The sequence below is a fragment of the Pristiophorus japonicus genome, chromosome 3 (genome assembly GCF_044704955.1).
Source record: "Pristiophorus japonicus isolate sPriJap1 chromosome 3, sPriJap1.hap1, whole genome shotgun sequence".
NCBI lineage: Eukaryota > Metazoa > Chordata > Chondrichthyes > Pristiophoridae > Pristiophorus > Pristiophorus japonicus.
In genome coordinates, this window is record NC_091979.1 from 209,529,026 (window position 1) to 209,554,999 (window position 25,974).

The 25,974-nt window shown below is 44.7% G+C and overlaps 1 protein-coding gene across 1 annotated transcript in view; it reads left to right on the plus strand.

The window, feature by feature from the left end:
• LOC139255129 (receptor tyrosine-protein kinase erbB-4-like) overlaps positions 1-25,974 on the plus strand; it is a 1,872,364-nt gene that overhangs the window by 1,343,605 nt on the left and 502,785 nt on the right. Inside the window, exon 21 of the mRNA XM_070873872.1 lies at positions 9,708-9,863. Coding sequence (XP_070729973.1) covers positions 9,708-9,863 — 156 coding nt within the window. The remainder of the gene's footprint in view (positions 1-9,707; positions 9,864-25,974) is intronic.

Here is a 25,974-nt window from a genome sequence, read left to right on the forward strand (position 1 = left end):
TGGTGTCTTGTAAGGTCGAGGTTTCCATTAACTTGTGTTTTGCAAAAAATTCAACTATATATGTCTCTTATTAGACTCTTTAACCCTATTCTTAACCATTTATTTTCCAAAATGAAGTGGCGTGACACAGTGGAGTAGTTTGTGTGTTGACAGCCTGTTCTGCTCTCCGCCCAAGATTCACTTCTATTGAAGCCAGTGGCACTAAATATCGGGCGGGCACTAACTATCGGGCGGGCACTAACTATCGGGCGGGTACTAAATATCGGGCGAGTACTAAATGTCGGGCGGGCACTAAATATTGGGCAGGCACTTAATGTCGGGTGGGTACTAAATATCGGGCGTGCACTAAATGTCGGGTGGGCACTAAATATCGGGTGGGCACTAAATGTCGGGTGGGCACTAAATATTGGGCAGGCACTTAATGTCGGGTGGGTACTAAATATTGGGCGTGCACTAAATGTCGGGTGGGCACTAAATGTCGGGTGGGCACTAACTATCGGGTGGGCACTAAATATCGGGCGTGCACTAAATGTCGGGCAGGCACTAAATATTGGGCGGGCATAAAACAGGCAACCGTGCAACACCTGTCATTTTGCGGTACCGCCCAAGATAGATTTCTGCCCCATTAATAGCTGATTCCATTGGGGGTTTATTTATGAATCAGAAACCAGGTGCAGAACTAGCCATGGGAAACCAGGGCAAGGTTAACACTGTAGAACACATTCCAGAAGGCTGAGATCAGGCCCACATGCTGTGGGAGATGCAAAGGTTGAGAAACCACTCAGCAGCTAGTCTGATAAGGGTCAACGAATCAACGTAGCTCTGCTGATAAGTTGTAGGCCAACCAGTGGTCAAAGAAGGTTTTGTAGGAGGGTTGCACATCTTGAAAACTGTATAACTTGTTCTTTGAAGGTTCATTTGGAACACTTCCCCTGCATATGCTTGAATAAAGATCGATTGAATCAAGGTTTCGTCTGAGTGATTCCATGGTCGCTATACGGGCTGGTGTCGACTCCTTATTTCAGGGAGTCCACCTTAAAGAAGAGAGGCTTTTTTTTTACTCCAACATCCTTTATAGAACTATATTGCATAAGATGTGAAATCAGTTATTTTCTGTATCATTTATCATTTTTCTGATTCGATTTAGTCAAAATTCTCCACAACTATCCCTTTCCCATGAGTTCAGCAAACTATCCCTTTCACATGAGCTCAGCTGCTGCTACAATAGTATTATAGTACTGTCTGTGCGGTCCCCGGCCTGCGAGCACCATTGGAGCAGGCCGGAAAGCAGAAGGAGCAGCGTGGAAGCCTAGCCCAGCAGCCTGTGTGGCCCCCGGCCTGCGAGCACCATCGGAGCAGGCCGGGGAGTGGAAGGAGCAGCATGGAGGCATACTACTCCAGGGAGCAGCACGTGCTGGAGCAGGAGAGCAACGGCAGTGAAGAGTGACATCATCAAGGTCCAGGTCGGTGATTGGAGCATGGGCAGGTACAGCGGGAGCAGCGAGGTTGGGGCGAAGGAGCGGCGAGAGATTGTAGAGGGACGTGATCGGGGCCCAGGAGAGGCACGATTTCGGGGCCCAGAAGAGGCGAGAGCCCGGGGCAGCACGGGCCAGCCCACACTGCGATATATGTGCACACTAGGTCCGTGCAGCAGAGCTGGTCTCTAGTCGTCTTGGTTAATCCTTGCTACTGGACCAAGACCTAGTTCTGTCAAGCCCGTGTGGTGGCTGGTGTGCAACGATCACCACGCGTTAAAAAAAATCTAAGCACAGGCATCGTCCACCCTTCAAGATTTAGTTTGGGACCTGGAATTTTAGGACCATCATTGAAACACCTGTGAACTTTTTGACGTGGAAGCAAGTCATCTTCGATTCGAGGGATTGCCTATGATGATGATTTATGAATCCACTATTCTGTGGAAAAATGCTTGTTCCAATTTTTAGTTTTGTACAAGGAATCATTCTAGTTATACAATCACAATCACAATCTCAGTTATATAATCAGCTGCCATGTTCTGTTTTTCTATAAAAGATTGATCTTGAGCTTCAAGATAAAAATGCATGGTGGTTAGTCAGACTGATCCAATAGCACTACAGTGATGTTTTACATGAACATAGTGACTCAGTCCCGCTCCTGCGTGCGGGCACAGTACGGTTTTGGCTCCGGTATCAACAGAATCTTATGGCAATACTCCAGAACAAGAAGTTGTCAAGATTCTGCTGCAGGTGTACAGGGAGTTGGGAAGTTGCCTTCAATGGCTTGTCAGTCTCCTGGGAGGGAAATGTTTCTATTTGCATTTTCCAGGCTACTGGAGCTGAGCTTTGAAATTGGACATACTAGCAGGACCTGCTATCACAGATTGAGGTCAAAATATGGCACGATTCACTTCACGGCCTTCATTTGACAGCTTGGCTCCAGAGCGCATAACTTAATTATGCAGGTCTCCTCCCTTCAGTAGTGGACACTCTATTAGTCACCAGAAAAGCATCCACTTTAGAAGCTGCAATGTTTGAGTATTGGTTCTACAATCAACCCTTCTGTTTGTGACCTAAATTGATGATTCAAGGGTCCATTACCCAGGTTGTTATGGCTTGATGATGCATCCATTGTGTTTTTTCACCCTTCCTTTGCTGAAAATCCAATGGAAAAAATACCCGATGATCTCCAGATTTACTCGTTTACAAGGCTGAAACCCTTCACTCCTTAATGCTCTGACATGAGTCTTACTCTGTCAACATTGGTAGTCAAAGGTGTACAAATGTCAACAGCATTATACATGTAATGGGGATGAGTAAAACATAGTGCCTCATAGAAACATAGAAAATAGGTGCAGGAGTAGGCCATTCGGCCCTTCGAGCCTGCACCACCATTCAATAAGATCATGGCTGATCATTCACCTCAGTACCTCTTTCCTGCTTTCTCTCCATACCCCTTGATCCCTTTAGCCGTAACGGTCATATCTAACTCCCTTTTAACTATATCCAATGAAGTGGCATCAACAACTCTCTGCGGTAGGGAATTCTACAGGTTAACAACTCTCTGAGTGAAGATGTTTCTCCTCATCTCAGTCCTAAATGGCTTACCCCTTATCCTTAGACTGTGTCCTCTGCTTCTGGACTTTCCCAACATCAGAAACATTCTTCCAGCATCTAACCTGTCCAGTCCCGTCAGAATCTTATATGTTTCTATGAGATCCCCTCTCATCCTTCTAAACTCCAGTGAATACAGGCCCAGTCGATTCAGTCTCTCCTCATATGTCAGTCCTGCCATTCCAGGTGTCAGTCTGGTAAACCTTCGCTGCACCCCCTCAATAGCAAGAACGTCCTTCCTCAGATTAGGAGACCAAAACTGAACACAATATTCCAGGTGAGGCCTCACCAAGGCCCTGTACAACCGCAGTAAGATCTCCCTGCTTCTATACTCAAATCCCCTAGCTATGAAGGCCAACATACCATTTGCCTTCTTCACCGGCTGCTGTACCTGCATGCCAACTTTCAATGACTGATGAACCATGACACCCAGGTCTCGTTTGCACCTCCCCTTTTCCTAATCAGCCGCCGTTCAGATAATAGTCTGCCTGCATGTTTTTGCCACCAAAGTGGATAATCTCACATTTATCCGCATTATACTGCATCTGCCATGCATTTGCCCACTCACCTAACCTGTCCAAGTCACCCTGTAGCCTCTTAGCGTCCTCCTCACAGCTCACACCGCCACCCAGTGTCATCGGCAAACTTGGAGATATTACACTCAATTCCTTCATCTAAATCATTAATGTATATTATTAATAGCTGGGGTCCCAGTACTGAGCCCTGTGGCACCCCATTAGTCACTGCCTGCCATTCTGAAAAGGACCCGTTTATCCCAACTTTACAAACTCATGTCACAGACCTGATTGAGTCTATAATTCTATGTGAACTTAGATTTTTCACTCTAACAATAATTACGCTTCTTTCGGATGAGACATTAAACCGAAGCCCGGTCCGCTCTCTGACGTGGACGTAAAAGGTCCCACGGCACTATTTCGAAGAAGAGCACGGGCGTTCTTCCCCTTGTTGTGGCAAATATTTATCCCTCGGCCAACATCACTATAAAACAGATTATCTGGTCATTATTACACTGTTGTTTGTGGGAGCTTGTTTTGTGCAAATTGGCTGCTAGGTTTCCTACATGACAACAGTGACTTCACTTCAAAAATACTTCATTGGCTGTAAAGCACTTTGGGGTGTCCTGAGGCCGTGAAAGGCACTATATAAATGCAAGCCTTGCTTTTGGAGTAATTCAAGATTCATGCCCTAATATTGTACCTGAAATGTATTTGCTTGAGGAGATTCTGATATTTATTCTCTCTATTTTACCTATCACTGACATGTCCTCTTTGTAAAATATTACCTTGTTGGCTTATACAGCTTTGGCTCACAATATTGACAGAACCAAGACTGTCCCCACCTCAGGCACTTATTTGTATCAATTGGTCACAAATCCTCCACTGTGTATGCTTTAATGGATCTTGGGATGTAACTCTTTCCATTATACTTTAGCTGATATGCTCTGCCAGATGATCTCCCATATAGTAATGATGAAAATGATTCCCCAAGTGTGTTGGTACATCTGTACTCCAATTTGGTCTCCCACAAAGTCTTGGAGTTACCAGTTTTCATTCCCATTCAGAGATATGAAAATGGACAACAGAAGATTATTCGATCAATCAAGGCTGCCCCATTCACCCACACACCTGCAGTGGCTGCAGTGTGTACTACTACCAGAGCTAAAAGGGCTGTATAGACTAGGCTTGTTTTCCCTTGAATATAGAAGATTAAGGACTGATCTAATTGAGGTGTTTAAGATGATTAAAGGAGTTGATGGTTAGATAGCGAGAAACTATTTTGTCTGTTGGGGGAGCCCAGAACAAGGGGGTATATTCTTAAAATTGGAGCTAGGCCATTCAGGGTTGATGTCAGCAAGCACTTCTTCACACAAAGGGTAGTGGACATTGGAACTCTCTCTCCCAAAAACCTGTTCAGGCTGTGGAGTCAATTGAAAATTTCAAAACAGAGATTTATAGATTTTTATTAGGTAAGGGTTACAGAACCAAGATCGGTAGATGGAGTTAAAACACAGATCAGCCATGATCCAATTGGGGATGGGCCATAAATGCTGGCCTTGCTAGCAATGCTCATATTCCAAGAATGGATTAAAAAAACAGCCCCATAATCTCCTGGGAGAGGCGAAAAGATTCCAGGGCCAGTTTAGGTAAAACTCTGGGGAATTCCTTAATGACCCCTGAAGGCAAACTTCAGGACCTAGTAATGCACAAATGTTACTTATCCCAGCTACCCCCCACTACTTTCGCATAATTTATTTTCACCTGGTGGTGACGAATGTTTGAACCATATTATAGGTGTGTTCAGTCCTTAACCAAAGTTCAACTTCCACATGTAGGCTCTTTCTACTTTCTCTGGCGTATAATATTTGGAATTTTATTAGTGTAAGTATGTGTGTAATCAGACTTTTGGAAGTGAAATTCACTTACCTATCAAAGAGCTGAAGAAAGACCTGTATGTGGCATGGGAAGGGAGAGTGATTACAGGCCTCAAATGGTTATAAAAGTCTTAAAGGGGCTGTGCCTGTGCAAAGATGATGAGAGTAAGAGTGATACTTACACAGAAAGAAAAAGAAATACAGGTACTTGCATTTATACAGCGCCTTTGACGAACACCAGATGTCCCAAATCGTTTTACAGCTATGAAGTACTTTTTTATTCGTTCCTGGGATGTGGGTGTCGCTAGCAAGGCCAGCATTTATATCCCATCTGTAATTGCCCTTGAGAAGGTGGTAGTGAGTTGCCTTCTTGAACCTGTCTGTATAGTGAGGGTGCTCCCACAGTGTTGTTATGGAGGGAATTCCAGGATTTTTACCCAGCGACAATGAAGGAATGGCGATATATTTCCAAGTCAGGATGGTGTGTGATTTGGAGGGGACTTGGAGGTTAATGGTGTTCCCATGGGTCTGCTGCCCTTGTCCTTCTAGGTGGTAGAGGTTGTGGTTTTGGGAGTTGCTGTCGAAGAATCATTGGCGAGTTGTTGCAGTGCATCTTGTAGATGGTTCACACTGCAGCCACGGTGCACCGGTGGTGGAGGCAGTAAATGTTTAAGATGGTGGATGGGGTGTCAATCAAGTGGGCTGCTTTGTCCTGGATGGTGTCAAGCTTCTTGTGTGTTGTAGGAGCTGCACTCGTCCAGGCAAGTGGAGAGTTTTCCATCAGACTCCTGACTTGTGCCTTGTAGATGGTGGAAGGCTTTAGGGAGTCAGCAGGTGAGACACTCATTACAGAATACCCAGCCTCTGACCTGTTCTTGTAGTCACAGTATTTATATGGCTGGACCAGTTAAAGTTCTAGTCAATGGTGACCCCCAGGGTGTTGATGATGGGGGATTTGGCGATGGTAATGCCTTTGAATGTCAAGGGGCTCTGTTTTCGGAGGTAGTCATTGCCTGGCTGTAGTGTGGCATGAATGTTACCTACCAATTATCAGTCCAAGCCTGAATGTCATCCAGGTCGTGCTGCATGCGGGCATGGATGGCTTCATTATCTGAGGAGTTGCAAATGGAACTGAACACTTTGCAACTGAACATCCCCACTTCTGACCTCATGATGAAGCAGCTGAAGATGGTTGGGCCGAGGGCACTGCCCTGAGGACCTCCTGCAGCAATGTCCTATGGCTGAGATGATTAACCTCCAACAAACACAACCATCTTCCTTTGCGCTAGGTATGAATCCAGCCAGTGGAGAGTTTTTCCCCTGATTCCCATTGACTTCAATTTTACTCGGGCTTCTTGATGCCACACTCGGTCAAATGGTGCCTTGATGTCAAAGGTATTTACTCTCACATCACCTCTGGAATTCAGCTCTTTTGTCCATGTTTGGACCAAGGCTGTAATAAGGTCTGGAGCCTGGTCTTGGTGGAGCCCAAACTGAGCATCAGTGAGCAGGTTATTGGTGAGTAAGTGCCGCTGATGATTGAGAGTAGACTGATGGAACGGTAATTGGCCGGATTGGATTTGGCCTGACTTTTGTGGACAGGACATACCTGGGCAGTTTTCCACATTATCGGGTAGATGCCAGTGTTGCAGCTGTACTGGAACAGCTTAGCTAAAGGCGTAGCTTGTTCTGGAGCACTAGAACAAGCTGCGCCTTTAACACGGCAGCCGGGATGCTGACAAGGCCCATAGCCTTTGCTGTATTTAGTGCACTCAGCCATTTCTTGATATCATAAAAACATAGAAATTAGGAGCAGGAGTAGGCCATTTGGCCCCTCGAGCCTGCTGCGCCATTCAATAAGATCATGGCTGATCTTCTACCTCAACTCCACTTTCCTGCACTATCCCCATATCCCTTGATTCCCTTAATAACCAAACATCTATCGATCTCTGTCTTAAATATATTCAAAAACTGAGCCCCCATAGCCCTTTGGAGTAGAGGATTCCAAAGATTTACCACACTCTGTGTGAAGAAGTTGCTCCTCATCTCAGTCTTAACTGGCCGACCCCTTATTTTGAGACTGTGACCCCTGATTCTAGACTTCCCAGCCAGTCCCGGTTCTGGACTCCCCAAACATCCTCCCTGCATCTACCCTGTGAAGCCATATAAGAATTTTGTATGTTTCAATGAGATCACCTCTCATTCTTCAAAACTCTAGAGAATTTCGGCCTAATTTACTCAATCTCTCCTCAAAGGACAATCCCCCCATCCTAGGAATCAGTCTGGTGAACTTTTGTTGCATTATGGCAAGTATATGCTTCCTAAGATAAGGAGATCAAAACTGTACAATATTCCAAGTGCAGTCTCATGTGGTTTGAATCGAATTGGCTGAAGACTGGCAATGTTCATGGTGGGGCCGTCAGGAGGAGGCTGAGATGGATCATCCACTTGGCACTTCTGGCTGAAGGTGGTTACAAACCCTTCAGCCTTGTCTTTTGCACTCACGCTGGGCTCCGCCATAATTGCGGATGGGGATATTCATGGAGCCTCCTCCTCCTGTCAGTTGTTTCATGGTCCACCACATTTACTACTGGATGTGGCAGGACTGCAGAGCTTTGATCTGATCCGTTGGTTGTGGGATCACTTAGCTTTGTCTATGGCATGCTGCTTCCATATAGTACTGTGTTGTAGCTTCCCCAGGTTGGTACCTCATTTTTAAGTACTCCTGTTTCTGTTCCTGGCATGCTCTTCTACATTCCTCATTGAACCAGGGTTGGTCCCTAGTTTGATGGTAATGTTAGAGTGAGGGGTATGCCAGGCCATGAGATTAGAGATTGTGGTGGAATACAATTCTGCTGCTGCTGATGACCCACAGCTCCTCATAGATGCTCAGTTTTGAGCTGCTCGATCTGTTCTGAATCTATCCCATTTAGCACAGTGGTAGTGCCACATAACATGATGGTTGGTGACCTCAGTGCAAAGACGGAACTTTGTCTCCACAAAGACTGTCACTGCAATCAATACTGTCATGGACAGATTAATCTGTGACAAGTAAATTGGTGAGGATGATGGTGTTGGTTCTCTCACCACCTGTCGCAGGCCCAGTCTGGCAGCTATGTTCTTCATGACTCAGTCAGCTCAGTCAGAAGTGGTGCCACTGAGCCACTCTTAGTGGTGGACATTGATGTCCCCCACCCTGAGTATATTCTGAGCCCTTGCTACCCTCAGTGTTTCGTGGCGTTCAACATGGAGGAGCCCTGATTCATCAGCTGAGGGAGGGTGGTAGGTGGTAATCAGCAGGAGGTTTCCTTGCCCAAATTTGACCTGATGCCATGAGACTTCATGGGGTCTGGAACATTGGCTGAAATGTATGATTCTGTGAGTATGACTAGTCTGTGGGACAGCTCTCCCAATTGTAGCACAAGTCCCTAGATGTTAGTGAGGAGGACTTTGCAGAGTCGACTTGGCTGCGAGTGCCTTTCTCGTGTCCAAAGCCGGTGCCGAGGTGGATGCCGGGTGGTCTATATGGTTTTATTCTTATTATTGTTTCTTGTAGCGGTTTGTTACAACTGAGTGGCTTGCTAGGCAATTTCAGAGGGTAATTAAGAGTCAAACACATTGCAGTGGGTCTAGAGTCATATATAGACCAGACCAGGTTCAGACGGCAGATTTCCTTCCCTAAAGGGCATTATTGAACCAGATCGGTTTTTACTACAATCCAATAGTTTCATGGTCACCATTACTCATACTAGCTTTTCATTCCAGATTATTTAATTAACTGAATTTAAATTCCCCAGCTGTCTTGGTGGAATTTGAACTCTCTGGATTATTAGTCCAGGCTGCTAGGTTACTAGTTCAGTAACATTATCACTATTCTACCGTTCCCTTTTTGAAGTGTAGTCACTGTTGTAATGTAGGAAGATGTACAATGTCATTTTAATTTCTATTTTAGCTTGAACAGAAGCTCAAAATTGCACATCTCATGTTGCTGAACCTTTGACTGCAGCCAATTTGGCATCATTGAGCTATTCGGAGGGCGATACTTCTGCAGCCGCGCTTATCAAGAAATTCTCTAAATCAAGGAATGATTGAGAACATATCTAGCTAAAAGTGAAACCTTGCTGCAATATTTTGTTTATTTCTGCACATTTTATGTTTTTTTTTAAATCCTTCTGCAGTCGTTAAAAGTGAACAAATTAATAGAGAAGCTAATTTGTGTATGGCAGGGAATGATGTACCTGGAGGAGAGACGACTGGTTCATCGAGATTTGGCAGCAAGGAATGTGCTGGTAAAGTCACCGAATCACATTAAGATCACCGACTTTGGCTTAGCGAGGTTGCTGGACGTGGATGAGAAAGAATACAACGCAGATGGTGGAAAGGTTGGTGAAATCATTCATTAGTGTATGTGGAATTACTAAGAATTTACGGCACAGAAATAGGTCATTTGGGTCAACTGGTCAGTGTTTATACTCCACACAAGCCTCCTCGCACCCCACTTCATCTAACCATATCAGCAAATCTTTCTATTCCTTTCGTCCCTCATGTGCTTATCTAGCTTCCTCTTAAATGCATCTATAATATTTGCCTCAACTACTCCCTGTGATAGCACGATCCACATTCTAACCACTCTTTGGGTAAATAAGTTTCTCCTGAATTCTCCATTGGATTTATTTGTGATTATCTTATATTCATGGCCCCTAGTTTTGGATTCCCCCGCTCATGGAAACCTTCTCCACCTCTATCCTAGCAAACCCTTTTATAATCTTAAATAACTATATTAGGTCACCTGTCAGCCTTCTCTTTTCTAGAGAAAAGAGCCCCAACCTGTTCAGTTTTTCCTGATAGTTATAACCTCTCAGTTCTGGTATCATCCTTGTAAATCTTGTTTGCACCTTCTCCAGAGCCTTTATATCCTTTTCTTTTATATGCCACTGTGTAGTGCTACTGAATGGGAGTTTCAGCTCAGTCAGTATGAGCAACTGATTTACATATTTATAGTGTAATTGTGCTCAATACCTGTATTATTTTCTGGTAATGTGTTGTGTGTGTGTGTCTCATTTGGAAGAAGGATTGTTGATTGTCGGGGATAATGGCCCACTCGAAAGCAATATATTAATGTATAGGTGCTTGACAGTGCTTGGCCAGCCTTTATCTCAAATTGGACAAACTTTACTTCATTTGCAAAGATCCACTTCAGAGAACTTATAGCAAACAATTGCATTTTTTGTGTTGCTTTTGTTGCTGATTGAGAGTCTCATTAAAGTGAACGTCTATTTAAATTTTCACATGCCTCCTCAGTTATTTATCTCGAAGACTCCCTCATGGTGAGGGAGGCCCTAATGCCATTTTCAACCTACATTTTTTTTACCACACAATAGCGGGGAGACTTTCTTTGCTCACTATGTGGACTATATCCTCTTCCCAATTTCAAGTGAAATTCTTCAAAACAACAGTTTACAGTTTCACTAGACATAATGATTAGAGTAAATCTGGCACCTCCCCCATATAAAAACGCGATTGCTTTTCCTCACATTTTTGTCTCCCCTCAAATTGTTTCCAGATGTTCCTTCAAGAACTCTGTGTTCCTCCAATTCTGGCCTCTTGCACGTTCCCCACTTCCTTCGCCCGACTATTGGCGATCGTGCCTTCAGCTGTCTAGAACCTAGCTCTGGAATTTCCTCCCCGAACTGTTCCACTTTTCTACCTCTCTCTCCTCTTTAAGACGCTGCTTAAAACCGACTTCTTCGACCAAATATTTGGTCACCTGTCCTCATATCTCCTTCTTTGTCTTGGTGTCAATTTTTGTCTGATTATGCTCCTGTGATGAGCTTTGAGTCGCTTTACTACATTAAAGGTGCTATCTAAATGCAAGTTGTTGTTTCCCCTCTTTAAGACCCCTCATCCCTCATGCCACAAACACACACCCTTGCATAGCAGCAAAGGCACCTACAGGTCCTCTTTCAGGCTTTCAAGGCAAACATAATGAAATGTCCCAGGATTACTCAATCCCTTGCTTATCATTTCTTTCCTGCAGCCTTTGCCAGTGCCTCTCCACAATGGCACAGCCCGGATCTGTAAGTCACCTCTCTTTGCATTCTTCCAAAACAAAGTCAGCAAAGTACCCTTATTCCTGCATCTTTAAAGTCACTTGTTTTTTTTTTAGCTTACACATTTGATTTTTTTAAATAATCCCCTCACTTACCTCCATTTTAGCACTGACCATTGGAGTTTAATGTTGATGGAGGCCAAATCAGCCAGGGACACTCAGATCTCAGTATTAAGTTAAGAACGCAGGTTAAACACTACACCATAGTTGTCAGCCATGGCTCAATGGGTAACACTCCAGCCTGTGAGTCAGAAGGTTCAAGTCTCACAAAATCTAGGCTGACACTTCAATGCGGTACTGACTGAGTGCTGAGTACTGATCAGAGGTGCGGTCATTTGGATGAGTCATTAAACCGAGGCCCTGTCTGTCCTCTCGGGTTGACACAAAAGATCCCATGTCACTATTTTGAAGAAGAGCAGGTAGTTCACCCCTGTGTCCTAGCCAATATTAATCCCTTAACCAACATCACTAAAATAGATTAACTGACCATTATCACATTTGTGAGAGCTTGCTGTGTGCAAATTGGTTGCTGGGTTTCCTACATTATCACAGTGACCACACTTCAAAAGTACTTGATTGGCCGTAAAGCGCTGTGGGACATCCTGAGGTATATAAATACGTCATAAGTCATATTACAGGAATATGACATGACATATTTCCCATCACTTGTGGGCAACCAATGCTTAGCACAAGGGATGTCTGGGTGTTTCTGGCATCCAGCATCTCCATGGGCCACAAATGTTGGCGGGGGGGGTGGGGAGATTACATTTTAATTGGCTACTTTGCTTAATGCAATTCATCACAGAACAATCAATGCCATCAGGGAAGTGGAGAAATTTCAAAACAAGCAAAAGTTAAAATTCAGCTGGGCCATGTGCCCATTTACACCGTGTTAAAGTACCATAGTTGTTGTTTTGTATGATGGGAAAAGCGTATAATGGGATGTCTAGTTTGGCTTTCCATTTGATGGCCTCCTGAGATGCTGAGTGTAGAAATTAGATGCCTCCCACAACAGATCTTAGTGGGCAAGCTGATATGATGTGTTCCATGGTCTGGGACTCATGGCCACAGTCACACTTTGGGTTCCACTTATGAAGCAGGTGGCCGCATCATCGATGGCCTGTGCGGCCAAGAACGGGGAAACATTCATCAAGGACACCAAGGCAGTCAGGGCCCGCTGGAAGGAGCACTTCGAAGATCTCCTTAACCGAGACTCTGCCTTTGACACAAGTGTCCTCAATTTCATCCTGCAGCATGCTACCCACCACCATCTCAGCAAAACTCCAGCCCTGCACGAGATAGAAAAGGTCATCCGTCAGCTCAAGAACAACAAGGCATCAGGAGCAGATGGAATCCTCGCCAAGGCACTAAAGTAAGGCGGAGAAGCACTATTGGCACGAATGCATGACCTCATCTCTCTTATCTGGAAGGAAGAGAGCATGCCGGGAGATTTCAAGGGACAAGTCCGACTGCAGCACCTACAGAGGAATGTCCTTGCTATCGGCCACTGGGAAAGTCATTGCAAGAATCCTCCTCAACCATCTTCTCTCTGTGGCTGAAGAGCTCTTCCCAGAGTCACAATGCAGATTCCGTCCACTAAGGGGTACAACGGACATGATCTTCACCGTGCGACAGCTACAAGAGAAATGTAGGGAACAGCACCAACCCTTGTACATGGCCTTCTTTGATCTCACAAAGGCCTTTGACACTGTCAACCATAAGTGACTATGGAGCGTCCTCCTCCATTTCGGCTGCCCCCAAAAGTTTGTCATCATCCTCCGCCTCCTCCATGACGACATGCAAGCCATGATCCTTACCAACGGATCCATCACAGACCCAATCCATGTCCGGACCGGGGTCAAGCAGGGCTGAGTCATTGCACCAACGCTTTTCTCGATCTTCCTCGCTGCAATGCTCCATCTCACTCAACAAGCTCTCTGCTGGAGTGGAAATAAGCTATAGAACCAGTGGGAACCTGTTCAACCTTCGTCGCCTCCAGGCTAGATCCAAGGTCATCCCATCCTCTGCCATCGAACTACAGTATGCGGAAGACGCTTGCGTCTGCGCACATTCAGAGGCTGAACTCCAAGCCATCGTCAACATCTTCACCGAGACATACGAAAGCATAGGCCTTATAAAGGTCCTCCACCAACCTGATCCTGCCACACAGCACTGTCCTACAGTCATCAAAATCCACGGAGCGGCCTTGGACAACGTGGACCATTTTCCTTATCTCGGGAGCCTACTATCAGTAAGGGCAGACTTCGATGACAAGGTCCAATACCATCTCCAGTGTGCCAGCGCAGCCTTCGGTCGCCTGAGGAAGAGAGTGCTTGAAGACCAGGACCTCAAATCTGGCACCAAGCTTATGATCTACAGGGCATTAATGATATCCACTCTCCAAATGGCTCAGAAAGGTGGACTATATACAGTAGACACCTCAAAGCACTGAAGAAGTACCACCAGCGCTGCCTCCGCAAGATCCTGCAAATCCACTGGGAGGATAGATGCACCAACATCAGTGTTCTCACTCAGGCCAACATCCCCAGCATGGAAGCACTGACCACACTCGATCAGCTCCCTTGTGAGTGGGCCACATCGTCTGCTTGCCCGACACAAGATTCCCAAAGCAAGCACTCTACTCGGAACCGCTACACGGCAGGCGAGCCCCAGGTGGGCAGAGGAAACATTTCAAGGACACTCTCAAAGCCTCCTTGATAAAGTGCAACATCCCCACACCTGGAAATCCTTGGCTCAAGACCACCCAAAGTGGAGGAAGATCTTCAGGGAGGGCGCTAAGCACCTCGAGTCTTATCGCCGAGAGCATGCAAAAATCAAGTGCAGGCATCGGAAGGAGCATGTGGCAAACCAGACTACCCACCCACCCTTTTACTTCAACCACTGTCTGCCCCACCTGTTACAGAGACTGTAATTCCTGTATTGGACTGTACAGTCACCTGACAACTCACTTTTAGACTGCCTATGATGATGATAATGGGGCCTGTGCGGATTCGGTTGAGTGCTGTCCACCGTTTTCGAGGGAGCTCAAAGCCAGGAACCTCTGCTCTTGGGTCAGTGATGAAGTGTTAGTTCTTTAGGTTGCATGTGTCCCATAGTGACGCTGCTCCTCCATTCCTCATAGAAACATAGAAAATAGGTGCAGGTGTAGGCCATTCGGCCCTTCGAGCCTGCACCACCATTCAATGAGTTCATGGCTGAACATGCAACTTCAGTACCCCATTCCTGCTTGCTCGCCATACCCATTGCTCCCCCGAGTAGTAAGGACTACATCTACTCCTTTTTGAATATATTTAGTGAATTGGCCTCAACAACTTTCTGTGGTAGAGAATTCCACAGGTTCACCACTCTCTGGGTGAAGAAGTTTCTCCTCATCTTGGTCCTAAATGGCTTACCCCTTATCCTTAGACTGTGACCCCTGGTTCTGGACTTCCCCAGCATTGGGAACATTCTTCCTGCATCTAACCTGTCTAAACTCCAGTGAATACAAGCCCAGTTGATCCAGTCTTTCTTGATATGTCAGTCCCGCCATCCCAGGAATCAGTTTGGTGAACCTTCGCTCCACTCCCTCAATAGCAAGAATGTCCTTCCTCAAGTTAGGAGTCCAAAACTGTACACAATACTCCAGGTGTGGCCTCACCAAGACCCTGTACAACTGTAGTAACACCTCCCTGCCCCTGTACTCAAATCCCCTCGCTATGAAGGCCAACATGCCATTTACTTTCTTAACCGCCTGCTGTACCTGCATGCCAACCTTCAATGACTGATGTACCATGACACCCAGGTCTCGTTGCACCTCCCCTTTTCCTAATCTGTCACCATTCAGATAATAATCTGTCTCTCTGTTTTTACCACCAAAGTGGATAACCTCACATTTATCCACATTATACTTCATCTGCCATGCATTTGCCCACTCACCTAACCTATCCAAGTCACTCTGCAGCCTCATAGCATCCTCCTCACAGCTCACACTGCCACCCAACTTAGTGTCATCCGCAAATTTGGAGATACTACATTTAATCCCCTCGTCTAAATCCTCAGCATCACCTGTGGTGGGCTCCCACTCATTGTCACCTCTGATGGGCTGCATAGAAACATAGAAAATATGAGCAGTAGTAGGCCATTCGGCCCTTCGAGTCTGCACCGTCATTCAATATGATCATGGCTGATCCTCTATCTCAATACCATATTCCCACTTTTTTCCCATCCCCCTTGATGCCTTTTGTTTCTAGAAATCTATCTATCTCCCTGTTAAATATATTCAGTGACTTGGCCTCCACAGCCTTCTGTGGTAGAGAATTCACAGGTTCACCACCCTCTGAGTGAAAAAATTTCTCCTCATCTCAGTCCTAAATTTCCTACCCTGTATCCTGAGACTGTGATCCCTTGTTCTAGACTTCCCAGCCAGGGGAAACATCCTCCCCTCATCCAGTCTATCCAACCCAGTCAGAATTTTATACATTTCAATGAGATCTCCTCTCATTCTTCTAAACTCTAGTGAATACAGGCCTAGTTAATCCAATCTCTCCTCATACGACAGTCCTGCCATCCCAGGAATCAGTCTGGTGAACCTTTGCTGCACTCCCTCGATGGCAAGTATATCCTTTCTTAGGTAAGGAGAACAAAACTGCACACAATATTCCAGGTGCCATCTCACCAAGGCCCTGTATAACTGTAGTAAGACATCTTTGCTCCTGTACTCAAATCCTCGTGCAATGAATGCCAACCTAACTGCTTGCTGCATCTGCATGTTTGCTTTCAATGACTGGTGTACAAGAACACCCAGGTCCCTCTGTACATCGACACTTCCCAAGCCATCACCATTTAAATAATACTTTGTTCTTAGGTTTTTCCTACCAAAGTGGATAACTTCACATTTATCCACGTTATACTGCATCTGTATGTGTTTGCCCACTCACTCAACCTATCTAAATCGCCTTGCAGCATCTTTGCATCCTCCTCACAACTCACAATTCCACCTAGTTCTGTGTCATCAGCAAACCTGGAAATATTACATTTGGTTCCCTCATCCAAATCATTTATATATATTATGAATAGCTGGGGACCAAGCACTGATCCCTGTGGTACCCCACTAGTCACTGCCTGCCATCCCGAAAAATACCCGTTTATTCCTACTCTCTGTTTCATGTCAGTTAACCAATTTTCAATGCATGCCAATACCTTACCCCCAATCCCATGTGCTTTAATTTTGCACACTAACCTCTTATGTGGGACTTTATCAAAGGCCTTCTGAAAATCCAAATACACTAGATCCACTGGTTCTCTCTTATCTATTCTATCAGTTACATCCTCAAAAAACTCCAGTAGATTTGTCAAACTTGATTTTCCTTTCAAAAATCCATGTTGACTTTGTTTAATCCCATTGATATTATCTAAGTGTGCCGTTATCACATCCTTTATAACAGACTCCAGCATTTTACCTACTACTGATGTCAGGCTAACTGGTCTGTAGTTCTCTGTTTTCTCTCTCCTTCCATTTTTAAATAGTGGGGTTACATTTGCCACCCTCCAATCTGCAGGAACTGTTCCATAATCTAACGAAATTTGGAAGATGACAACCAATGCATCTACTATTTCCATGGCTACTTCTTTTATTACTCTGGGATGCAGATCATCAGGCCCTGAGCATTTATCTGCCTTCAGTTCCATTAGTTTCTCCAGCACTATTTTCTTACTAATTATCATTTCCTTTAATTCCTCTAGCTCACTAGACCCTTAGTTCCCTAGTATTTCTGGGACGTTATTTGTGTCCTCTTCCGTGAAGACAAACCGAAGTATCTATTTAATTGTTCTGCCATTTCCTTGTTCCCCATTACAAATTCTCCCGTTTCTGTCTGTAAAGGACCTACATTTGTCTTCACTAATCTTTTTCTTTTTATGTACTTGTAGAAACTTTTGCAGTCGGTTTTTATGTTCCTTGCAAGTTTACTCTCATACTATATTTTTCCCCTCTTAATCAATCTCTTGGTCCTTTTTTGCTGAATTCTAAACTGCTCCCAATCCTCAGGCTTGCTACTTTTTATAAGCACCAAGGTTCTTTTACGTCCACCAGAGAGGACTGACAATGTCTTGCTTTAACAGCTCATCCAAAAGGTGACAGCTCCAACAGTGCAGCCTAAATTTTGTGCTCAAGTATCTGGAGAAGGATTTGAACCAACAACCATCTGACTCAGAGGTGATAGTGCTACCACTGAGCCACAGAGTCAAGTGCAGTGTATTTGTTATACACTGACAAATAGGCCTGTTTCATATCCCACAGGTGGTTAATAAAGAATTTGACCCTTCAATGGTAACAGAGAAACTGAACGACCTTCTGCATCTGGCTAACTCAAAAAATACAATCCCTATACCTTGGAATGATTCTTAGTATTTTCATGTACTAAAATTCAATGTTAGTTTTACAGTGCACCTTCTATAAACCCAGAGTAGACATATTCTCCGCTGTATCTGGCTAATCTGCTTCCTATACCTCTCATTTGCAAGAACTCAGTTATTCTGTATAGGAGCTGATTTAATATTAAGATTATCAATAATCTGTTAAATACAGATGAGAACAAATGATGGACCATTGTTGTTCTTCAAATCATTCTTTCTCATTGTTCTCAATTCTTCCACTCTCCCCTCCTGAAGATGCAGGTCTAAAGGGTGTCGGCAACTTTTTGGCCACTCACCCGAGTGATCATTCTTCATGTGTTAACCTGGGCGATGAGTCTCAGCAGGTTTTCAATCACAGTCGAGCCCAATTCTTTCTTTTATCCAATATCAGTGACAAGTGGGGTGCCGCAGGAATCGGTGCTGGGTTCTCAACTTATACAATCTATATCAATGACTTGGATGAAGGGACCGAGTGTAATGTAGCCAAGTTTGCTGATGATACAAAGATGGGTGGGAAAACAAATTGTGAGGAGGACACAAACAATCTGCAAAGGGATATAGACAGGCTAAGTGAGTGGGCAAAAATCTGGCAGATGGAGTATAATGTGGGAAAATGTGAGGTTATCCACTTCGGCAGAAAAAATAGAAAAGGAAATTACAATTTAAATGGAGAAAAATTGCAAAGTGTTGCAGTACAGAGGGACCTGAGGGTCTTGTGCATGAAACACAAAAAGTTATTATGCAGGTACAGCAAGTAATAGGAAGGCAAATTGAATTTTGGCCTTTATTGCAAGGGGGATAGAGTATAAAAGCAGAGAAGTCCTGCTACAATTGTACAGGGTATTGATAAGGCCACACCTAGAGTACTGCGTACAGTTTTGGTCTCCGTGTTTAAGGAAGGATATACTAGCATTGGAGGCTGTTCAGAGAATGTTGACTAGGTTGATTCCAGAGATGAGGGGGTTGACTCATGAAGATAGGTTGAGTAGGTTGGGCCTATACACATTGGAGTTCAGAAGAATGAGAGGTGATCTTATTGAAACATATTAGATAATGAGGGGGCTTGACAAGGTGGATGCAGAGAGGATATTTCCACTCATAGGGAAAACTAAAGCTAGCGGACGTAGTCTCAGAATAAGGGGTCGCCCATTTAAAACTGAGACGAGAAGGAATTTCTTCTCTCAGAGGATTGTAAATCTATGGAATTCTTTGCTTCTGAGAGCTGTGGAGCCTACATCATTGAATATATTTAAACATAGAAACATAGAAAATAAGTGCAGGATCAGGCCATTCGGCCCTTCGAGCCTGCACCGCCATTCAACATGATCATGGCTGATCATTCAACCTCAGTACCCCACCCCAGCCTTCACTCCATACCCACTGATCCCTTCAGCTGTAAGGGCCAAATCTAACTCCCTTTTGAATATGTCCAACGAACTGGCCTCAACAACTATCTGTGGAAGAGAATTCCACAGGTTCACAACTCTCTGGGAGAAAAAGTTGCTCCTCATCTCAGTCCTATAAAGCTTACCCCTTATCCTTAGACTGTGTCCCCTGGTTCTGGACTTCCCCAACATCGGGAACATTCTTCCTGCATCTAACCTGTCCAGTCCCGTCAGAATGTTATATGTTTCTATGAGATCACATCTCAGTCTTCTAAATTCCAGTGAGTATAAGCCTAGCCGATCCAGTCTTTCTTCCTATGTCAGTCCTGCCATCCCGGGAATTAGTCTGGTGAACCGTCGCTGCACTCCCTCAATACGAAGCACGTCCTTCCTCAGATTAAGAGATCAAAACTGCACACAATACTCAAGGTGTGGTCTCACCAAGGTCCTGTACAACTGCAGCAAGACCTCCCTGATCCTATACTCAAATCCCCTCGCTATGAAGGCCAGCATGCCATTTGCTTTCTTTACTGCCTGCTGTACCTGCATGTCTACCTTCAATGACTGATGTACCATGACACCCAGGTCTCGTTGCACCTCCCCTTTTACTAATCTGTCACCATTCAGATAATAATCTACCTTCCTGTTTTTTCCACCAAAGTAGATAACCTCACATTTATCCACATTATACTGCATCTGCCAAGCATTTGCCCATTCACCTAACCTGTCCAAGTCTCCCTGCAGCCTCTTAGCATCTTCCTCGCAGCTCGCACTGCCACCCAGCTTAGTGTCATCTGCAAACTTGGAGATATTACATCCAATTCCTTCGTCTAAATCATTAATGTATATTATAAATAGCTGTACTGTAGCTGCACTGTACTCTGCGGCACCCCACTAGTCACTGCCTACCATTCTGAAAAGGATCCGTTTATTTCCACTCTTTGCGTCCTGTCTGCCAACCATTTCTCTATTCACGTCAATACATTGACCCCATTTTGCACACTAATCTCTTGTGTGCGACCTTATCAAAAGCCTTTTGCAAGTACAAATACACCACATCTACTGGTTCTCCCTTAATCACTCTACTAGTTACATCCTCAAAAAACTCTAGAGGATTTGTCAAGCATGATTTCCCCTTCATAAATCTATGCTGACTTGGACCGATCCTGTCACTGCTTTCCAAATGCGCTGCTATTTCAATTGATTCTAGCATTTTCCCCACCACCGATGTCAGGCTAACCGGTCTATAATTCCCTGTTTTCTCTCTCCCTCCTTTTTTAAAAAGTAGTGTTACATTAGCTACCCTCCAATCCATAGGAACTGATCCAGAGTCCATGGAATGTTGGAAAATGATGACCAATGCATTTACTATTTCTAGGGCCACTTCCTTAAGTACTCTGGGATGCAGACTATCAGGCCCTGGGGATTTATCAGTCTTCAGTCCCTTCAATTTCCCTAACACCATTTCCTGACTAATAAGGATTTCCCTCAGTTCCCCCTTCTTGCTAGACCCTCGGTCCCCTCGTTTTATCGGGAGGTTATTCGTGTCTTCCTTAGTGAAGACAGAACCAAAGTATTTGTTCAATTGGTCTGCAATTTCCTTGTTCCCCATTATGAATTTACCTGATTCTAACTGCAAGGGACCTACATTAGTCTTCACTAATCTTTTTCTCTTCACATATCTATCGAAGCTTTTGCAGTCAGTTTTTATGTTCCCTGCAAGCTTACGCTCATACTCTATTTTCCCCCTCCTAATTAAACCCTGAGTCCTCCTCTGCTGAATTCTAAATTTCTCCCAGTCCTCAGGTTTGCTGCTTTTTCTGGCCAATTTGTATGCCTCGTTCTTGGATTTAACACTTTCCCTAATTTCCCTTGTTAGCCACGGTTGAGCTACCTTCCCTTTTTTATTTTTACGCCACACAAGGATGTACAATTGTTGTCGTTCATCCATGTGATCTTTAAATGTCTGTCATTGCCTATCCACCATCAGCCCTTTAAGTATCATTCGCCAGTCTATCCTAGCCAATTCACATCTCATACCGGCGAAGATTCCTTTCTTTAAGTTCAGGACCCTAGTCTCTGAATTAACTGTGTCACTCTCCATCTTAATGAAGAATTCTACCATATTATGGTCAATCTTCCCCAAGGGGCCTCACACAACCAGATTGATAATTAATCGTCTCTCGTTACACAAGACCCAGTCTAGGATGGCTTGCTCTATAGTTGGTTCCTCCACATATTGATCTAGAAAACCATCTCTTATACACTCCATGAACTCCTCCTCCATAGTACTGCTACCAGTTTGGTTAGCCCAATCAATGTGTAGATTAAAGTCACCCATAACTGCTGTACCCTTATTGCACGTGTCCCTAATTTCCTGCAAGCTTCCTACCTTTTGCTTCTGCCCCCTTTTGATGACATCCCCAACCTCCCTACTACTGTTTGGTGGTCCGTACACAACTCCCACTAACGTTTTCTGCCCTTTGGTGTTTCGCAGCTCTACTCATATAGATTCCACATCATCCATGCTAATGTCCTTCCTTACTTTTGCGTTAATCTCCTCTTTAACCAGTAACGCTACCTCACCTCCTTTTCCTTCCTGTCTATCCTTCCTGAATATTGATTACCCCTGGATGTTGAGTTCCCAGTCTTGGTTACCCTGGAGCCATGTCTCCGTAATCCCAATTACATCATATCCGTTAACAGCTATCTGCGCAGTTGATTTATCCACCTCATTACAAATGCTCCTCACATTGAGACTCAGAGCCTTCAGGCTTGTTTTTTTAACACTCTTTGTCCTTTTAGAATTATGTTGTAATGTGGCCCTTTCTAATTTTTTTTGCCTTTGATTTCTCTGCTCCCCATTCTCTTGTTTTTCTCCTTCCTACCTTTTGCTTCTGCCCACTTTTTACTTCCCTCTGCCTCCCTGCATTGGTTCCCATCCCCCTGTCATTTTAGTTTAAACCCTCCCCAACAGCACTAGCAAACACTCCACCTAGGAGATCGATTCCGGTCCTGCCCAGGTGCAGACCGTCCGGTTTGTACTGGTCCCACCTCCCCCAGAACTGGTTCCAATGTCCCAGGAATTTGAATCCCTCCCCCTTGCACCATTCCTCAAGCCACCTATTCATCTGAGCCATCCTGCGATTCCTGCTCTGACTAGCACGTGGCACTGGTAGCCATCCTGAGATTACTACCTTTGAGGTCCTACTTTTTAATTTAGCTCCCTAAATTCATCTTGTAGGACCTCATTCCATTTTTTTTACCTGTATCGTTGGTACCTATATGCACCACGACAGCTGGCTGTTCACCCTCCCCCTCCAGAATACGCTGCTGCCGCTCCGAGACATCCTTGACCCTTGCACCAGGGAGGTAACATACCATCCTGGAGTCTCGATCGCGGCCGCAGAAGCTTCTATCTATTCCCCTTACAATAGAATCACCTACCACTATAGCTCTCCCACTCTTTTTCCTGCCCTCCTCTGCAGCAGAGCCACCCCTGGTGCCATGGACTTGGCTGCTGCTGCCTTCCCCTGATGAGCCACCTCCCTCAACAGTACCCAAAACGGTGTAAGGCAGAGATAAACAGATTTTTGAGCGATAAGGGAGTAAATGTTTATGGGGACCGGGCAGGGAAGTGGACCTGAGTCCATGATCAGATCACCCATAATATTGAATGGCGGAACAGGCTCGATGGGCCAAATGACCTAATTCTGCTCCTATTTCTTATATTCTTATCCACAAAAGCGCATATCCACGGGCATCTCTGAATATCCATCAGAAAAGAAAGAAAGACTTGCATTTATATATTGCCTTTCATGACCTCAGGACATCCCAAAGTGCTGTACAGCCAATGAAGTACTTTGTTGAAGTGTAACCACTTTTATAACGTAGGAAACGTGGCAGCCAATTTGCTCACAACAAGATCCCGCATACAGCAATGTTAGCAGGCACTCTAACTGACTTCTTCCCCCGCAACTCCCACCCTCCCACTAGTCCAGGGTACTGAGGGCAATTGCACTCTGATACTCCTGCCCTAGTGAGGTCAGCTACCTCAGCAAAGCCCAGGATGGCCGAGGCCGTATGGCTCAGTGCTACACTGGAGAGACTGTCCGATTCCCCATTCATGATGTGCATTGGGCATCGCATTCTCCAGTAATCAACCAGAGATTATTTCTCAATAACGGCAGAGGGATAAAGTCACAATTGTTACTTCCCTTGTGCGAACACGACCAGACATCAGGAGCATGGAGCAGGTTGATAGTTTTACCATCTGTACTGACAGCTGGTGTCTCCACAGAAACAGAATAATATAGCCATAGAAAATTGAAGCAGTATATATATCATAAAAAAATAAATCATAGCTTCAAGGTGGTAATTCCATTTCAGGCTGCACACGATGGTTATAAACTGCTTGAGATTAACTCTTATAGATAATCTCAACTACGCAGTGAGATTTCAGTTTTATAATCGCTCCCTGGCAAACGTTATTCCCTGCAAAAAGGGAAACCTGCATTCAAATTCGCTGGGTTTTTGGCGAAAACATATTTGTTGGAATGTATGTATGTGTATATATGTATATATATTTATTTAATAATTTTCAGCGGCCAGGTTTAGATGGACATTCTTCCCGGGTAGTCCAACAGCTGACTGCAGCAATGGCACACGTGCAGGGCAGATCATCATCATAGGCAGTCCCTCAAAAGCGAGGAAGACTTGCTTGCATTCTAAAAGTGAGTTCTTAGGTGACTAAACAGTCCAATATGGGAATTACAGTCTTTGTCACAGGTGAGGCAGACAGTGGTTGAAGGAAAAGGTGGGTGGGGAGTCGGGTTTGCTGCACGCTCCTTCCGCTGCCTGCACTTGATGTGGACTTGGAGATTACATATTCACCAGGAGATTTATCATATCTGAATGGTTTTTGTGTCTCTGTGCATGAAATCACCCGCTCCAATTCTAACATAATATTCTGCCTTTTACCAACTCAATGTACTCAAGCATTTGGGACTTCAGCAGATTTAAAACCCTCAGAAGTGTTAAGCTAGCTTCTTCCTAGATGCATTTAAGGGGGAGCTGGTAAGTACATGAAGGAGAAAGGCATAGAAGGTATACTAATTGGGTGAAATGATTAAGCGTGGGAGGAGGCTCGTGTGGAGGATAAACACCAGCTTGGACCAGTTGCGCCGAATGGCATGTTTCCGTGCTGTAAAATGCTATGTAATGAAGCTTGAAAATGTGAACTGTTGTAACTGTTAAACTCCCAACTTAGCTACTCATAACCTGCCTCACACTCATTCATATAATACTTATATAGTGCTTTATCACATCAAAACATCTCAAAATGCTGTTGTTGATATAGAAGTTCAGTCATAATCTTACTGAATGGTGGAGCAGGCTCGAGGGGCCATATGGCCTATTCCTGCTTATAGTTCTTATGTTTTTTATGCAAATATAACACCGCTATCCAAGAAAGAAAGGCAAGAGAAAACAAGGAATTACAGGCCAGTTAGCCTGACATCAGTCGTCGGGAAAATACTGGTATCCATTGTTAAGGAAGTTGTATCAGGGCACTTAGAAAATCATAACATGATTAGGCAGAGTCAGCATGGTTTTATGAAAGGGAAATTGTTTTTGACAAATTTATTCAAGTTTTTTGAGGATGTAACTAGCAGGGTAGATAAAGGGGAACCAGTGGATGTAGTATATTTGGATTTCAAAAAGGCATTTGACAAGGTGCCACATTAGAGGTTATTGCACAAGATAAGGGCACATGGGATTGGAGGTAATGTATTTGCATGGATAGAGAATTGGTTAATGGACAAAAAACAGAGAGTAGGGATAAACGGATCTTTTTCGGGTTGGCAGGCTGTAACTAGCGAGATGCTGCAAGGATCAGTGCTGGGGTCTCAGCTATATTAATGACCTAGATAAAGGGACTGAGTGTAATGTATTCAAGTTTGCTGACGATAGTTGGGACAGTAAGCTGTGAGGAGAACACAAAGGGGTGGAAAATCAGTCGCGCCTCTGTTGCGGCGTTAACCCAAGTGGAGCGGTAAATTTTGTGCCTGGAAATGGTTTGTGTCTCCAGCCACAACGTTCAGCAGCTAGGCCCTGAGTGTAGAGTGGAGCGCTAAGAGAGGCATTCTGCACCTCTTTCAGGGCGCTAGGCTGGCGGTGGAGTACCTTAAAAGAGGCTTCCGTGAAAAAGAAATCTGAAAAAAAAAACACCAAAATCATTCCCAATACTTTACTCCTGCCACATCCACATGAATTGTAAAATTAAAAAATTTAAAACAATTACACTTACATGAGGTTGCCATTCCTTCCCTCACTGTGGCCGCTACAGCTGGAACTGCCCGCTTTCACAGGCAGTCCCACTAGGGCACGCTGTGGGGCGCTACGGGCCGGGCGAGTTTCAAATTTCCAGCCGGTGTTGCAACAAGGGGCGTTGCACACTGACTCGCCTATCGGTGCTACTGCCGCAAACCCGGCACCGAATGTCCCAGCGGGCTGCTGGAAGTTGGCTGCCTGCCCAAAAATGCTTTCTACCGCCATTAACGCCCCTCTAGGGTGAAAACAGAGGTG